This window comes from Xyrauchen texanus, chromosome 31 (assembly GCF_025860055.1).
Source record: "Xyrauchen texanus isolate HMW12.3.18 chromosome 31, RBS_HiC_50CHRs, whole genome shotgun sequence".
In the NCBI taxonomy this organism is placed as follows: domain Eukaryota; kingdom Metazoa; phylum Chordata; class Actinopteri; order Cypriniformes; family Catostomidae; genus Xyrauchen; species Xyrauchen texanus.
The window spans coordinates 20872878-20890596 of record NC_068306.1 but is presented as its reverse complement, the minus strand read 5'-3'; the positions used below and the strand labels follow the sequence as shown (position 1 = coordinate 20890596).

Genomic DNA, 17719 nt, shown 5'->3' with positions numbered 1-17719 from the left:
CAAATTCTCTCACCATACCCTTACCCCACCCCACCCCACCCTTTAAAGTTTGAATGAAAGAGGGAAGGGAGAGATGAATAGGTCCCAAAATTTGATCAAAGTCAGTACGTTTACATGTACTTTAAAAGTTTGATTTCAGCCGGACCAAAATAATAATTGGTCAATAACTTGCTTTAGTCTGATTGAAATGTGACTAAATGTGAACCGATGTGTTAAACAGCAACAAGGAAAACAAACCTTTACTGTAAAGAAATTGAATAATCTTACACAACATTTGCAAAACAGACTCTGCAACAGAACACAGAATGAATACTGTATATCCAAATTGGTTTTCATGTAATTCATAAAAGGTACAAGTTTCACTTACATGTCTAAATTCACCAACTTTCCTAACAAGAAACAAGCACACACTTAAAAGGGCATTTCCAAATCAGCCCAGGCCTAAAAACAGTAACAAGTAGCCTAGCTAATGGGCTGTTTTTTCCTGGCATCTATGCATACAAACTCAAGAGTCAAACACATTCTCAAGCAGAATTCCTGCATGAGAGACCAGGAAGTTTTATTTCAGATCATGAATAGACATCATGCTGAACTGGCCTTCAACCAGGTCAGGACAGCAGGATGAAAGAGCTGATAGCTGGGTTCAATGGAAATGTAAGGACATGAAGAACAGGATAAGAGGATGCAAGATATTTTTACATGTAGGGGTGCTGCATGGATAAGTGCAGCAAAAACACACAAAGCTTGCCAGCATGGTTATAAAGGTCTTGCCTTTTGATCTAAGAAGGTTTTAATATTTTGTGGTGTTAATAGAAAAGGTGAGAAATAGCAGTGGAAATTACAATTACAGACCCTAGTTCAAATTTGGATTTTCATACACTGGACATCTCGGTCTGGACAATCTACACCTTTAATAAACTAATTTCAGGAGGAAAACTTTGTAAAATATGGGGGGAACAAAAGTCTGAAAAATGAAAATTATTATTATTATTTTTTTAATCTAAAGATCAGGAATAGTTTGACACAGAGACAGTGATGACATGCTAACAACCCATTAAGAGTTGGCGATCTATTGCATCACCAACTCTACTTGAGTATTGTTGAGTTTGTCTTTTTGTCTTGAATAACGAATTACTTTTATAATTACATCAAATTTACCTTCCATCACTGAGAACGTGCGGTAGACTTATCTTAGTAATGTTAAACACGTTTTACAGCGTATTTCAAAGATAATAACTGTAATGCCATTTTTAAATGAATAAAATTTTCAGACTTACAAGTGGAATCGTCGATTTCCATGACGAACAGAATATTTTCCTTGTGTACTCCGCAACACAGTTCAGCAGATTCCCACTGAAATGTACACCAGCTTCCAGAATCCTGTGCAGCGCGCGTGTAGCCAACACTTCACTTTTGACAGGGGCGCGTGCATAAGACCACTCGAAATCACAACACATCCGGGTCCTAGCGCGCGTCAGGTAATGACTTCAGCATGAAATCACCCAGTTCCTTGCATAGGTATGGATGACTGATGTCATCCATACCTATGTTTTTAACCCACTAAAATGCATTAAAGGGATAATTCACCCACAAATTAAAATTCTCTCATCATTCACTCACCCTCATGCCATCCCAGATTATTATGACTTTCTTTCTTATGTAGAACACAAACTAAAACAATTTAGTGGAGATTTGATGTCTGTTTGTCCATACAATGCAAGTGAATGGTACCAACATTTGGAAGCTCCAAAAGCACATAAAGGCAGCATAAAAATAATCCATGTGACTCGAGTGGTTAAATCCATGTCTTTAGAAGTCATATGATAGGTACGGCTGAGAAACAGATCGATATTTAAGTCTTTTTTTTTTTACTATAAATCTATAACACATGCTTCTGTTGTTTTTGGCAGCTTGCAACCTTCATGCATATCGCCACCTACTGGTAAGGAAGGAGAATTTATAGTAAAAAAAAAGGGTTTAAAGGTGATTCAATTTTATTGATGTGAAAATATGTTCTAATAACCCAGTTTATTGATCATTGACAACCATAAGTAAGCAATTCGTGGATTTACCTCACCGAAAATTATAAACAAATTGATGTTTATATTTTTAAACTCATCTCCACCCATCCCTTTCTAGCTCAACCTTTAGCATGAGTTTAGGGTGTGGCTATTTGTTCAGCCAGGTGTATATGACCATCCATGGCAGATGTGTTACTGTGGAAAATAAATTTAGCTTCACCAAAATTTTTGATTTGCTAAAAGACACAGAGACAGAGAACGGAATAAAACCAGAGTGAATATTGCCATCGCATTTATAAGGTGGAGGACTTTGAAGGAATTTTGGGGTTCAATGGAGATGCCAAACTTGCCGAATTGCTTCTCAACATTTAAGCTACATTCAAGTTAACTCATTGTCAAGTTTCAGATAAATTCTTAAGATACTTAGAATATGTCACTAGTTACCAGAAGAACCATCCTAACTCATATGCTGGATCCCATGCACACCCATCTGCTGTACAATCTGGCGATGTTATCGGACGACCGATTCCTCTGCGACGCTTTCTGTCCGGTGTGTATATGTTAAACTGGTCTTGTTTATTATGGCATTAACTATTTGTTCAGAGGGAATCAGAGATTGCAAAAGCATGTGATGAGTCTAGGGGTGTTGGCAAATGTTGATTTTCTAATACTTTATTTTCTAATTCCATTTGGTGCCACTGCCACTAGTAGCACAGAAATGACATACAGTAATTCACCTTGATAGTAAAACATTACATAAATATTGATCTGTTTCTCACCCACACCTATCACTTCTGTAGACATGGATTTAACCACTGGAGTTGAAATGTTCTGCTGAAAATAGAAAGCCATACACATCTAGGATGACAAGAGGGTGAGTAAATCATGAGAGAATTTTCATTTTTGGATGAACTAATTAATTACATATTAAATCCCAAAGGGAAAAAAATCTTTTTATCAATGTTTCTTTTTACTTAAAGAATACAACAATTCCCGATTTCTTGCCCTTCCCCCACCCTCATTAAATTAAGTAATTTTACTTTTTAAGAGAGATCAGTTATATTTTAAATTATATTTAAATTAATTATCATTAATTTTAAGATTTTCACATTTCAAATTACAGTGGGCATATCTTTAAACAAAATTTTTACCATTCTGGGTATGATGACGTTTAAAGATATGCCCACTGTACTGAATACCATGCATCATAATATTAACTGAAACTATGAAAATATAAAGTCTTGCTTCAACAAAATGGTCTTTTAATAATGGTAACATTGTAAAGTTATGCACAAAACATTTTCCAATAAGGGTGTTTCTTGGTCATTAATCAACACTGAACTTGACTATTTTTTTCATTTCAAACCATATGATGGCTTTGCATCACAAGTCAGAAAGCACATGGACAGAGTAGGCCTACTCCAGCACAGCACAGCACAGCACAGCACAGCACAGCACAGCACAGCACAGCACAGCACAGCACAGCACAGCACAGCACAGCACAGCACAGCACAGCACAGCACAGCACAGCACAGCACAAATCAGCACAGCACAAATCAGCACCCTCCAGAGGCAAAATTATGGCATTATCGGTTCATAAATGTTTTAAAAATCTACATAATGCTCTCCTCTGTATCTATCAGAAAAGAACAATGGAGCATATATCAGGAGTTAATAAAATCTAATATAAATAGTAAGACGTTTTATTAAAAGATGCTATTGGCCTTAATTCATTTTGTGTGTGGCATTAACCTGAAGTAAAAAAGAAGGGAAAATAGCCTATATGAATTTACATTTGAAAGGTTCTTAATAATATTTCAAATATTTCAATAAAACAAATATGTTGTTAATACCGCTACTGCATATGTTTCTACATGTCATTAAATATGTACAGTGGTAAAACAGCGATTTGTACATGAATAACGAATGCATGCACTCTTACAATCTTACAGTGGTAAGATACAAATTTGTTAAAGCACATAATTTAATGTATCTATAGAATAAAAACAGAGTAGCCAATTTATTAAAACATGTTCTATTCCCGAGTGTAGTATTCCACTGACAGCATGTTAAAAAATCGACAAAATTGTATAACATTTAAAATTAGTTGTCAAACAGTAAAACTTTTCAAACTAAAGTCACTATCAAAACACATGGAAATCAGTGCAATTCTATTCATTTTATTTAAATCCAGGAATGTCTGCACCGTCGCATTTTCTCTTCCAGTTATACAATTTTTTTTGGACCGTTGAAGCTCCTACCCTTTTTTCTCAAATCTTATAGGTCAATTGCCTGTCAGTCATAATAAAACAAACATTCTATTGGCTAGTTGGGCAAAATGGGTGTGTCATTTGAACGACGTTAACTGCTACACATCGAAAAACGCAGGATTTCCTGTGGTTTTGCTGAATTGGACAGTCAAGTTTTAGATTCGCTAAAGTACTTAGACCACTTTAATCTCCATCGATTTAATGTCTTAATCAAAACCATCTCAACCGTACGTGCTGTAGACTACACCTCGACATAGTTAGTCTCAAAGAAGTCCTCAAAAATGTCCGAACCCACAGTGGCCGATACTCGCCGGTTAAACTCCAAACCGCAGGACCTGACGGACGCTTACGGGCCTCCCAGCAACTTTCTGGAAATCGACGTGTACGACCCGCAGACTATAGGAGTCGGCCGCAATCGGTTCACCACGTACGAAGTCCGGATGAGGGTAGGCTGGCTCAGTGAATGGACGTGTTTGTGTATCTGTCAGAGAGGCTGCGGCTGGGTTCGGCCTAGTTAGCTTGAGCGCTAACATGCTCACCAACGCCTCAGACGACGGATAAGAGTCTTGAGAATATAAACCCCCCTCAAAGCATTTACAATGGGGCGGTATATTGTGGTACATTGTTTTCTAAATTCACTTTTCTGTGTAAACAAGCTGGATTCATGCAGTTCGACGGGTTCCGAGTTAATGTAGCTGTTACTGTCAACCATCAACAACCTCCAGCGAGTTGGTCATTTTGCATCTAAAGCATTATCTTAAATTGTATCTTATCTTATATATTATATTAACTGTCAATTTACATGCGAGATACTTTATTCTTAAAAATGCATACTTTTTCAAATGTCTTTAAATATTTTAGAAATGTAGCTAGTTTTGTGATGGCTGAATTTCAAATGATTATGACTTATGCTTTCCCATCTAGACAAATCTTCCCATATTTAAACTGAAGGAGTCATGTGTAAGACGAAGATACAGTGACTTCGAGTGGCTGAAGAATGAGCTGGAACGAGACAGCAAGGTATGTAATCTCTGAACCCCACAAGCAAGCCGTCTACAATGAAATAACTGTAAACTAATAAAACGACTATTTGTTAATTGCATGCTCTTTAACATATTTACAAATATTTTTACTTTAAACAGCCTTTTTATGTGTAGCTTTATTCTGTCCTGTTTGAATTGTGTCTGAAAGGTTTGAAAATGTTTCCTAGATTGTTGTACCCCCTTTGCCTGGAAAGGCATTGAAGAGACAGCTCCCCTTCCGTGGAGATGAGGGCATTTTTGAAGAGTCCTTCATTGAGGAGAGACGATCTGGCCTTGAACAGTTTATCAACAGGTTAGCCATTAGCTTTCCATCCACTTATTTTTCTGTGCATTGTGGGAAATCACATAAAAACTGCTGAATGGAAATGCCATGATTCAAAGAAAATATCCAAAATGTCTTTAAAAAAAAAACTTTTGCGCTCGCTTGAGGTGGATAATGTTTCATTCGATAAGAAGAAATGCGCATAAACTATGATGGAGTTTAATATGCATAAACTATAAATGAACACATTGGGCCTCATTCATGAAGCACAAGCAGAACAAATTTGTGTGTAAATCGTTCGTAAAGCTGGTCTGGCATACATTTTCGCATTCATAAAAGGTTCTCCCAACTTGGGCTGCCCCCGACCAAAAATATTCCTAGTCGACTAGTAGTCGTTAATTTAAGCCATTAGTCGACTAGTCATCGCACGTTTATGATCTTAATGACTTAATATATGTTGGGGGGCATCAGAAAATGGTTTGAGTTCCAGGGCTGAGAAAGAATGTTCTAAGTAACATTGCTAACACTGTCCTACATTACAGAGAAATAATAAACCGTAATAATGAGCCTTTAAAATATACATTTTACAAGCGCACGCATGAAGTGAGCTGCAGTGACACCAGAAAAAGCTGTAATGACCCTGAATGTGTTGGGAAAAACCAGCAAGAGACTGTCTGAATATTTAGAGGAATGGACATTAGGGTTGTGCAGACAGACAATGATCTCGAGATCGATGATGGTCAGAGTGATCGCCAATAGCTGATAACTTTGATGTCAAGATGATATTTTGCTAGTTTTCCCATTAATCTATTATTATTATTATTATTATTATCAAATTAATATTACAATAATTTGCCCGTAGACACACAGACGCATGCTTGAAGAAACACACTTTATTATATTATTAAGAACAGATGGCAGAAAAGCCGTCAATGCGCACGTATGACGGGCTGATACAGAGGCATGCAATCTCGTGGAACACGCGCATCTAAGGATCTCGCACTTTGTTTCTGCGTTCTGATTAGTTTTTTTTTTTGCAAGAACAGTATCGTCTATAAGTGCTGCAAATGACTTCAGACATCTCAGCTCAGGAGCTGTTTCGAGTTCAGTTCACTTTATTTCCACAGAGCAGTTTATTTTGCATGCAACTCCGCAGCCTGTAAAATAATACAAAAATATATAAAATAAAATAAAAACATGTTCACTTCGAACCGTGATTTATATTTCAGTGATTATCATCTTCATTATAATTATTATTTTTACATTTATAATTGTTTTTATGTCTTGAATTTAAATTTTCCGCCTGCTTCTTTAGATGGGTACTTGCCTGACCGTAAATGGAAAGGGGTGTGTGTGTATATATAATTTTTTTTTATCACTTCATTATTTTATTTGCTTTTTCGTTTTGTTTAGAGTGCAATTTGAATTTAGATATGTATTTGATTTAAGTTTTTAGTTTTTTAAATAAATACTTATTCAATGCAAAATCAAAAAAGCAAGAATATTCACTGATCCCTCAGCCCTGAAGTTTGATGTATTTCATATTGAGATATATATAATGGCGGGTGTTCACTGTCCTTTCTGCATATCGTGGGCCATTTTGTGGTCTGTTTTGCATAACGCTGCGGCTCATTTCAGCTTATTGCGGCCCTTTCAGCCCTTTCGCAGAGGACCCACCGGCCTGCTCTGTTCTCCCGATGGTCAGTACGACCCTGATCGGCCCCAAAGTGTGTCGGCCCACCGGGAAAATGCCCGGTATGCCAGATTACCAGACCAGCCCTGTATGTGTGTGTGTGTGTGTGTGTGTATATATATATATATATATATATATATATAAATAATATATATAATAATATAATATATATATCGTGAAGGAGGGAGCAAAACAAATGTATTCACACACATGATGAATTTTCACGGATAACGAAATACCCAACGGGTAGAGAGTGCATGGATGAGGTTCTTTGCCAAAGAGATGTTGTCAACTGTTGTAAAACCATCTTTCAAAAAGTTGAACAACACATATTTTAAATGCCCTTATTTATTTTTTTCAGTTTCATTAGAATTTTTTGTTAAAATAAATAAAAAATAAAGTTCAAAATTTGAAATCAAGGCCTCTTGCTTTATTGTGTAAGCTTAACCCTAACCCTGCTTAACATAAATGATCCCATAGTACCACCTAGTGTCCAACCAGCGGTAATACCGGTGTTCGTCCTTTTCATGCAGAGGTGTTTTTTTTTTTCTGGACCAACCAACCAATCAAAACTTGGTTGACCAAGACTCTGGGCAGCCCTACTAAAGACCATGTGTAAATTGTGCGCAAGATATCCGGACCTGTTGTGTTCTTTCAGACAAACTGCCATGACTAAATATTTATCAGTTTATTAAAAATGTAATAAAATAAATAATGCGCCCAGTCTCTAAAATGAATATAATTACATTTATGTACTGCACAACTGATTTTGATATTTGTAAAATGAAATTAATAATTCATAATTACATTAGTAATTAAAAAATAACATAATAAAAGAAAGTTTTTATTTAGAAATGTTTCTGTGCTGCTTTCATTTATTTGTTCAAACTATAGTCCCCCCATCTCAGCTTATTGTTTTTCTAGCAGAAGTTCTTGACATGGGGTAAAAAGTTCATGGAAAGACGCAGTTTGCGTTTTGATTTTCTTGACAGGAAAAAAATGCCCTCTAACATGACTGGCTTGACATATTTTTTTTATTGAAATGAGCTCTATAATTTAGGTTTCATAATTTAGTACAAGCATCTGTAAATTGCGTTCAGTTGATAATGATGTTAATGCTGTTAAACCTATAAATAAACACATCGCGGCTGATGCATATCGTACACAATACAATGTATTTAAAAAACACAAAAAAAAAGCAAATGGAAACAAATTAAAAACAAAAGAAAAAAATACAAATGAAAACTTATTTTTTTAAACAGCAGCATAAAGTATTCAAATAAACATTCAGAATGAATTCAACATAAAACTACTACTGGTCTTCTCTGAATGATTATAATGCATTAGTATTTTTTAAAGCTACCGAATTTATCCAGCCAAGAGGAGTGAGTGGTTTATTTGTTTTCTTGTTATGGTTGTTTGATTTATATTAACAAACCACTAGACAAAGTCCGACATTTTGATACAAATCCGCTCTTACCCCCCACTGTTTATATTCACTATTGCTCACTGTGTTTACATTAGTACCTCACCAAGACAGGCATTTGGCGTAATTTTGCCATAGTAACTATGTCAAGCCACAGTTTCAGAATTTCATGATAGTTTTAACAGTTACATCTAAAACAATGTATTTTGTGGCGTTTTAACCAATCATAATGTCTTAAAGTACGGCATAGTAATTCAAAATCCCGTAAAAGACACGAGAAATCAGTTTAAAATGGCGTATTGGATGGTTTTTAGTGTATGTGAAAAGCGCCGCTTTTTACACTGTTTGGATGGCATATGATGCTGTAAAAATCACTATTTTTGGTCGCACAAAGGCAGTGCTTTTACGGTGTTTTCTGTGTACTATATTGAGCCCAACCTGCTGATATTCACTAGGCTACATCACAAATAAAGCCAGGTTTTGTTTTTGGTTGGTTTTTTTATTAACGTTTTAATCAACATTTCCGGATTTGGAAGTACATTTCTCTTTCACTTGCCCCTTCAAAAATCCACCGGTCGCATACAAGTCAATACAAGCCGTTATTGTGGAGCCCTGATAATGTATCTCTTACAAAGAAGCAAGATTATAATCTGAGAGAATTAAATATGCTATCTTGTCAAATTTGATCACAGTATATATTTGTAATTATGTATTCATTTGCTGACTTCAGTGCATCCAAATTGTACGTAATATTTTTGTTGCTATTCCTGTTCAGAATTGCAGGTCATCCTTTGGCCCAGAACGAACGCTGTCTTCACATGTTCTTGCAGGATGAAAGTATTGACCGGAACTACATTCCTGGAAAAGTACGGCAGTAGGGATTTCCAAACTGGGACAAGGGAGGGTCGTCTTTCTTCAGTTTTCCGTTTCTATTCCCATTTTTCTGCAAATAGTTCAGATAACATTTATTTTCACACCAAGCAAATCTAGAGATGTGATAAACTGTGCAGGACTTTATTTAATTTGACAGATCATGTTTTTTACATGTGTCTGACAGTGTTTCTCTTAACACACATTGTATTTATTTTACATCTATACAATGTACTTGTTAGTATGTGTGTACATTATACAACTATACGTGAAGCTGTAGCACTGTAAAGCAAAGAGGGCTGGCTCATATCTTTGTCCTCTTTGGCGACTGTTAGAGAACAAATACTTTCCCAAATCCAAGAGAGGAGTGTTTCATTTAATTCCAAATGGCACAAATGCTCACTCATTGAGTAAACCAAACATTAATGGAGGAGGATATTTGTTAATATTATGTTAATTAGTGGTCGACATTGTTTGACAAAGGCACTAGCTCAAAAATGTTCTGTGGTGTTTCAAACTTGTATTTGAAAGTCGTACTTGTTTGTTTAGTCACGAGACTATCAGAAGGAGTAATATACTAGTCTGTGTTCAAATTGACAAATGGAACTTGGGAATGCTGCTTGTTGCTCCCTTAACCGTCCAATGCATAAAATGACATAACATGTAAAGTACCATCTCATAAATATGTGATGTTGACAGCATTGAAAGTCTGATTAACTATAATTAACATTCCATTCAGTGTATACACTTAGCTTATTCAGCCACAATGGATTAGGAAGAGGTGAGAGCATTTTAATTCCATTTTTATGTGACAAGACTTGGCTATTTGAATATGTTCTTCCAAAAGAAAGCTTATGCTGTTCAAAGAGTATTGATATCAAACTGCAGATCACTAATAAATGTAAAGTATATCAGGCCTGTTAGGTGTATGTATTACACGTTCCAACAGTACTTAATCTTGGCTCTAGCTTGAATGGCATTTACTAGTGCTGTTTGGGAGTTTTGTAATTTGCTTGCTTGGAATTTCCCCCAAGTAATGAATAATCAAATGTACCAATTTTAGTATGAAATAAGTGCTTAAGACCTGTCTTAATGTGAGATTTTGTCTAGTTTAAAAGATCCAAAAACAGCTTCCTAAGAGGACAAAATATGTGCCAACCGAGTAAAAGTTGTACTGCCAAAGTTCAGTCATTTTCCTTATAATGGCTGTGTTCATCGATTTGTGCCTGTGACGTTTGTCTGTAAATAAAGTAAAAATAGAGAGCACTGGCTGGAGATTCTGTAATATCAGAAAAATCCCTTATTGTGTTTATTCTCTCTTCCATTTTAGGTGTGAATGAAGTAAGGTTTGTTTGGTTTTTTTACACTCTCTATATCATGATGTTGTAAACTGATGTGGGGAAACACTATTTGCATGATTGCTAATAATTCTAAGCAGTGATATTATGGGGAAACCGTAATCTCATGGTCATACTTACAATTCTCTTTTTAATGTGGTCTTACATTCTGTTGCTTTGCTAATTTTCTTTTTGCATCAGCTTGTCACTTTCCTTAACAGTCAAAATCTACTATCTGCTAATTTGTTGTTGGCTGCATGTCTTGATTGCATGCTTTGTGTTGTAAAGTCTGGTTTCTTAGGTAAGTTGGCTTCATACAAAATTTTAGTAATTTGTAACTCCGTTTAGTTTCTTTAAGCTACACTATGTAAGATTTTTTATGTTAAAAATGAACAACATTTAATTAATCATCATGTACACCAACAATCCATCTTTCAAACTATGTATTTACCTTAGCCAAATTCACTTTGGGAAGCCTATAATAATTAAACTGTATTTTAAAGCTTTCGGGACCGATTTGGTGGGAAAATGCATACTTCCGTCAGTCATCCGTGCTTGATTACTTGTATGTAAATATAGAAAAGAAGGTACGGAGCTACTATGGCACGTGTATATGTGCAGTGATTTGTGTGGTGGTAGTTTGAAGCTGAAAGATTGTAGCAACAACAAATGAGCAATATTGACCATGGATCAGTCAAAAAGGCAACCCTCTGGGGAATCACTTGTTTTCAAAATAATGAAACCTCAAACCGAGAAGAGTCTGCTAGCAAAAGGGAAACCGACAGAGCCCGTAAAAATAAAACGCAACATTGACTTAGCTTTTCAGAGGTGGCAACAACTCGGCGATCTTAAAGGATTTAAAACTGATCCAGAGATTACTTTTTCTTGCTCGACAGGTTAGAGATTTTACTGGACTGTTAGTGAGCCAGGTAGCTCTTATGTGGTAGTTTGTTAAATGGTGTCAGCCACTCTAATTTTATGAGTTTTATTATGGATCGTGGTACTAAAGTGCTTTACTTAATTTTTGAGAAAGAACAATGTGAAAAAATTAACTTTATGCTGGTAACAACGTCAATCTCTGAACCAGTTCTACCTTTGTCTATTTGCCTGCAAGCTAAGTTAAAATAGTTTCCACCGGTTGACTTTATCTGATATAGAGCAGTGGTGGGCAACTAGTTTGGTAAAAGTGCCACATCGTAATTTAAGTAGTACATTGGGGGCATTTAGAGATTCAATGTTCTGCATTGATTTGATCTTTTAAGCCCAGAAATAATTGTATTGTGTTTATGAGACTAATGGGAATATTCTGCAGTTGCCTAAAGTATTGTATTGCTCTGCAAAGGTAGATACTTTTCTATCAGTCGTTTAAATGCTGAGCTTACTATAAATTATTTATTTTACTTCCCTGTTAATTTATTATTCAATTTAACACTCTCTAAATATGAAAATGAAAATGAAAGAACTTTAAATGTGTTACAACGCTGGTGAGTGTACTTTTTCTTTTCTCAAAACATTACCCGTTTATGTGCTAAAAGGTTCATGATCAGTGGTTTGACTTTCCATTCTGCCCACAACTGAATAAAACAGGCTGCATGACTATGATGAACGATTAATGCAAGAGTTAAATTAACATACAGGTTCTAAATTGCACAAATAAAAAATACAAATACATATTCATCTCTCACATGCTTTAGCTATTTCCAATTTGCGCAAGTATAAATCTCCACATTTAACCAGAGTTGTCTAGGTCTGCGCTAAAGGGACAAAAGATACATAGTGTAGCTTTTAAGCTTGCTTTTATTATCATTGTCAAAACAAGTTGTTCCGTTTTGTCCTATTTGAAATTAAAAAACAAAGGAGCTAGCAACCCAATCACCCAAGGTAGTATTGTTTTACATCATGTTATTATTCAATTTGGTATACTTCAAAGGAAATATGCTCTGCATTAGTAAGTTCTCTAAGTTTTGTTCCATGTCTAATCCAAAGGTTGCGGTAAGGCCCCTTCCTGTCCGGGACCCATGTGCTCTACCAGCTCTTTTCTGCACATGAATCAAAGATTTTCACAGCTGCTCTCCATTATATCTTGTATATATTTTTCTCAAATAGAGCTAGACTGTAACATCTATTTCGCCCTGAAGATGAACTCATGTTGCATTTATACCTCACACACTAAGTTTCTTTGGGAAGAAGTACTGTTTGCTTTTTGCTTATCTTAAAACAAATATGAAAAAAATATATATTCCTTTTTTGGTTTTTAAATATGGTTTAAAGAACTGGTTTAAACTCAACAACCCAACCACTTTCCTAATTAATAAATAGAAGACTGTCAGGTCAGTATGATATTTTATACCATTTCACACCTTGAAAAGTGTGTTCTTCATTATTTCATCATTGTGCATACCCGATCAGCCACAACATTAGAACCACCTGCCTAATATTGTGTAGGTCTGTATTTTGTGCCACCAAAACTGCATCAACCTGCATCTCAGAATAGCATTCTGAGATCTATTGTTCTCACCACAATTGTAACAATTTTCAGTTCTAACCAGTCTGACCATTCTTCGTTGATCTCCCTCATCAACCAGGCGTTTCCATCCGCAGAACTGACACTCACTGGATGTTTTTTTGTTTTGTTTTTGGCACCATTCTGAGTAAATTCTAGAGACTGTTGTGCATGAAAATCGCAGGAGATCAGCAGTTACAGAAATACTCAAACCATCCCATCTGACATCAACAATCATCATGCGATTTTCTAATCAGCCAATCGTGTGGCAGCAGTGCATTAAACCATGCAGATATGGGTCAGGAGCTTCAGTTAATGTTCACATCAACCATCAGAATGGGGAAAAAAATGGTCTCAGTGATTTGGACCATGGCAGGATTGTTGGTGCCAGATGTGCTGGTTTGACTATTTTTGTAACTGCTGATCTCCTGAGAATTTACTCCGAGTTGTGCCAAAAAATCAAAAACATCCAGAGAGCAGCAGTTCTGTGGACGGAAATGCCTTGTTGATGATAGAGGTCAACAGAGAATGGCCAGACAGTCTATGGTATCTCAGAAAACTGCTCTGTACAATTGTGTTGAGAATAGCATCTCAGAACGCTATTCCGAGATACGGGTTGACGCTGCTTTGGGAGCGAGGGGTACCTTCACAATAATAGGTAGGTGGTTTTAATGTTGTGGCTGATTGGTGTAGGCCTCTTACTGCAAATGCTACAAGCAGTAATGGAATATAATTGGATTTGCAAAAAAAAGTGATCTCATTATCTTAAAAAGTTATAAATGCATTTGTTAAATAGTGACATTGTTAGTTAAGCAACCCCTTCCCACAACAAGATTACTCAATGTAGCATTTTTTAAAAATAAATTTAACTGGGATTGCACATTGACAATGTCTTCCTTTATCACATTCCATGTTTCATTTGAGTCCTTGAAATAATATGTGTTAAAACAAAGATTTTGCAACCATTTTAAATAGTTTTTCCTTTTGTTTAGTGTCAGTGTAAGAAGTCAGGCTTTGGGAATGTACAAATTCAATTACTGTGAAAACGGAATTGCATTGACAAAATGTTTCACATTACATTTATACAAGCCCTCTTTTGAAAAATTTTGATTTGTTCTTTCACTTTTTATTATTGTTACTTTAAAGACTATATGTAAAAAATAAAAAAAATGGCTGTATTTCTAACAGATGTAGCCATAATTTCTGCCCATCAATAAAATCCTCGCTGTCACCTCTACTGAGTTCTCAGATTGTAGTTTGTGGCTTTTTGCTATATGACTTGCATTGTTTTCTTGATATGCCTCATCAAATGATGTTACTAAAGTAATTTGTTGCATATTATGTCAATTTGTAATTACCATCAAAAAAATTTTTTTGATGAAACTCGTCCTTCGGTACTAGCCTTTTGGGGGCCATTAGTTAGTATGTTCATAACACTACTTATAATACATTTGACAGTGTGGGGGGCCCCCATCTGGGACAGTACCACTCCCAACACCCTGTCCGATGCATCCATCTGCAAGGGAGAGAGAAGTCAGGAGAGTGCAATAACGGCCCACTGCAAAGTGCAGCTTTCACCCATGTGAAACACCTGCTGACACGGCTCCATCCACTGATGCTCCCTTTTTAGTAAGATCAGTCAGTGGGCTGGCTGATCTTTATCACGGTCGAATAGTTAGGCATAAACCTACGATAATAGCCAGCCAGTGAGAGGTGGTCTCTGCATGTGACTGGGTTGAATCGATCGGTGGCTTTAAAATTCACCTCCGGTCCATGCTCCTCCCTCTCCGGAACTACTGTCGCCAAAGTCACAGGGACTGCCTCTCTCCATGATTTTATGTGATTAAGGTGGTAAATCTGATGTGCTCTGCCTCTATCCGTTTTTTTAACCTCATAATCGATTTCCTCAACTCGCCGTGTGACTTCAAAGGGCTCTCCATAATTTTAGGAGATTGAGGTGGTAAATCTGATGTGCTCTGCCTCTATCCGTTTGTTTAACCTCATAATCGATTTCCCCAACTCGCCATGTGACCTCAAAGGGCCCTTGCAAATAATTTAGAACTCGATATGGGGAGTAATACAAGGACTTTTTATCCCGGAGCAAATTCCCGAAGCCAAATACCCCTATTATACAGCCGGCTTTGATGTTCTTGAGCCTAGAGCACATTATCTTGTGTTAATTGCCCCAGCATGTGGAGTTTTGCTCCCAGATCAAGAACGTATTGAATACGGTCGACACCCGTACAATAATTAAAATGGAGAGAACCCTGTGGAGGCTTGCAGGACCTCTCGTTCTGCAAATAATAGGGGCTGAAGCCACTTCTGATTCCCAATTCCGAGCATCCTCATGCATGAACTTACGAATCATATTCTTTAGTGTCTGATTTAATTGTTCGACCAAGCCATCCGTTTGGGGGTGGTAAACACTGGTTATCCAGCCTGTGGGGGAGAGCAGAGTGGGTAAGGGGAAACCGGGTTGAATGGTCCATGAGACCAGGAAACTGGTTTTGGGGTAGGAATTCCCAGTTTCTTGGGAATAAGATCAGGATGAGGGAGGAGAGAGAGAAGAAGAGGGCTCGCGGCCCTCAAATACGCTGCCATATGGGCCTCTGCCAGCAAGATCGCCTCATCCAGCGATGCCGGGAGCGGTGGCGCTGGATCCATTACTCCGTCCCTTTTGGTAGTCGGTTGATCAGCTGCGCCAGCACCTTCAGGTCGACAAAGCCTACGGTATTGCATTCTGCTGCCAGCAGCCACCATCGGCAGGAATCACGGAGCTGTGGAAAAAGACAAACGGGCAACCGAGCTTGCCCAGATTCACAGAGCAGAAGTGCTGCTGCTCTGCGCTGTGGCAGGCCCATTGTAAGATGCATGCTTCAAGTCCTGATATCAGAAGTGGGTCATGGAGGGGGCTGCGGCCGAGGTCGTGCCAGTGGAAGCCCCCTAGGGTATCGAGCTCCCTAGCACTTGCTGGTCCTCTGCTTGAGCTTGAAGGATTACCTGGAATTGCTGCTCCTGTTACTGTTGGAGCTCAAGCAGAGCTTGATGTTACGTCTGGTGGATTCTGGCGAGGGACTTGATCAACTCGGCGAAGGGCGAGAACTCTATTATGGCGTAACTTCCTCCAAATCCAGGGTTTCTGTGACAAGGTCTCTGACTTTCTTCTCAAGGAGGAAGTTTTTTATTTTCACACTGTAAAACCCTCACGGGAAGGAGGACAGGAAACGAAGGTTTCAACGAGTAGGTAAGGTTTTTAATGGCTGTCTGTCTCACAATAATTTACAAAAAACCAACACACAACAACACAAAGCGCACTGGGTTGGCTTGCTCTGGTCGGCTTCCCTCTGCTCTGAGGCTGCTGGCTTTTCACGCTCTCCTCACTCTACTGCAATTAGAGACAGGTGTTAGTCATAATTTGGCCCAGGTGTGGCGCCCTTACCGCTTCTCTCTCCCGGACGGAGCTTGACCACGCCCCGCTGCCACATACCCCCACCGCCCGACTCAGGCGGGCGTCATCCGACCTGCCTACCACTCCCCATTTCTGGAGAGGAAGTCGTGGCAGCCATCTGCACCCCGGTCTGTGGATCACCTTGAATTTAAAAGGCTGGAGGCGAGATACCAGCGGGTGATCCGGGCGTTAGTATCCTTCATGCGGTGGAGCCACTGGAGTGGGGCATGATCCGAACAGAGGGTGAAGGCCGCCCCAGCAGGTAGTAGCGGAGGGTGAGGACCGCCCACTTGATGGCCAAACACTCCTTTTCCGCGGTGCTGTACTTAGTCTCCCTTAAGGAGAGCTTCGGCTAATGTACAGCACCGGGCTCCTCCCCTCCACCAGCTCGTGAGTCGGCCCCCAGCCCTCTGTCTGAAGCGTCCGTCTGCAAAATAAAAGGAGAGAAAAATCAGGTGCATGTAAGCGGCCCCCACAAAGTGCAGCTTTAATCTCGCGTAGCGCCTGTTGGCACTGCTCCGACCATTGGACGGATCTGGAGCCCCCTTTTTAGTGAGATCAGTCAGCGGGCTGGTGGCGTCGAATAATTAGGCACAAATCTTCTGTAATAGCCAGCCAGCCCCAGGAACTGTCTCACCCCCTTTTTGGTCTTAGGTCTAGGGCAAGTCACTTGTCGCCGCAGTCTTTTCAATTTGGGGGCGCACCTGGCCATGACCCAAGTGGAACCCCAGATACCGTACCTCCACCGCCCAACCGCACACTTCTTAGGGTTTGCCGTGAGCCCGCCCGCCGCAGCGATCTCAGGGCGGCCCTCAGATGTTGCATGTGCGCTGCCAATCATTGCTA

General features: G+C 38.4%; 2 protein-coding genes across 3 annotated transcripts in view; one reads left to right on the top strand and one right to left on the bottom strand.

The window, feature by feature from the left end:
- The window catches only part of LOC127624642 (actin filament-associated protein 1-like 1), a 31906-nt gene extending 30503 nt beyond the window's left edge, over window positions 1-1403 (bottom strand). Inside the window, exon 1 of the mRNA XM_052099452.1 lies at window positions 1278-1403. Coding sequence (XP_051955412.1) covers window positions 1278-1299 — 22 coding nt within the window. The 5' untranslated portion in view covers window positions 1300-1403. The remainder of the gene's footprint in view (window positions 1-1277) is intronic.
- A 2961-nt stretch (window positions 1404-4364) lies between these two features.
- Window positions 4365-14662, top strand: LOC127625177 (sorting nexin-12). Of its 2 annotated transcripts, XM_052100285.1 has the most exons (6): window positions 4367-4737; window positions 5216-5311; window positions 5502-5626; window positions 9491-9581; window positions 10916-10931; window positions 12909-14662. In XM_052100285.1, the coding sequence occupies exons 1-5, from the start codon at window positions 4573-4575 to the stop codon at window positions 10919-10921; spliced, it is 483 nt and encodes a 160-aa protein (XP_051956245.1). In that variant the 5' UTR covers window positions 4367-4572; the 3' UTR covers window positions 10922-10931; window positions 12909-14662. The 2 variants fall into 2 exon arrangements, with proteins under 2 accessions (XP_051956244.1, XP_051956245.1); XM_052100284.1 differs by lacking the exons at window positions 10916-10931; window positions 12909-14662 and having other exon boundaries at window positions 4365-4737; window positions 9491-9608.
- The last annotated feature ends 3057 nt before the right edge of the window (window positions 14663-17719 follow it).

What these genes read in the sequence shown, in the direction of transcription:
- LOC127625177 (XM_052100284.1), top strand. Translation starts at nt 4,573, where the DNA reads ATGTCCGAACCCACAGTGGCCGATACTCGCCGGTTAAACTCCAAACCG. An exon ending in AGCTGGAACGAGACAGCAAG is followed by an intron (nt 5,312 to 5,501) that starts GTATGTAATCTC and finishes AATGTTTCCTAG; the next exon opens with ATTGTTGTACCCCCTTTGCC. An exon ending in CTTGAACAGTTTATCAACAG is followed by an intron (nt 5,627 to 9,490) that starts GTTAGCCATTAG and finishes ATTCCTGTTCAG; the next exon opens with AATTGCAGGTCATCCTTTGG.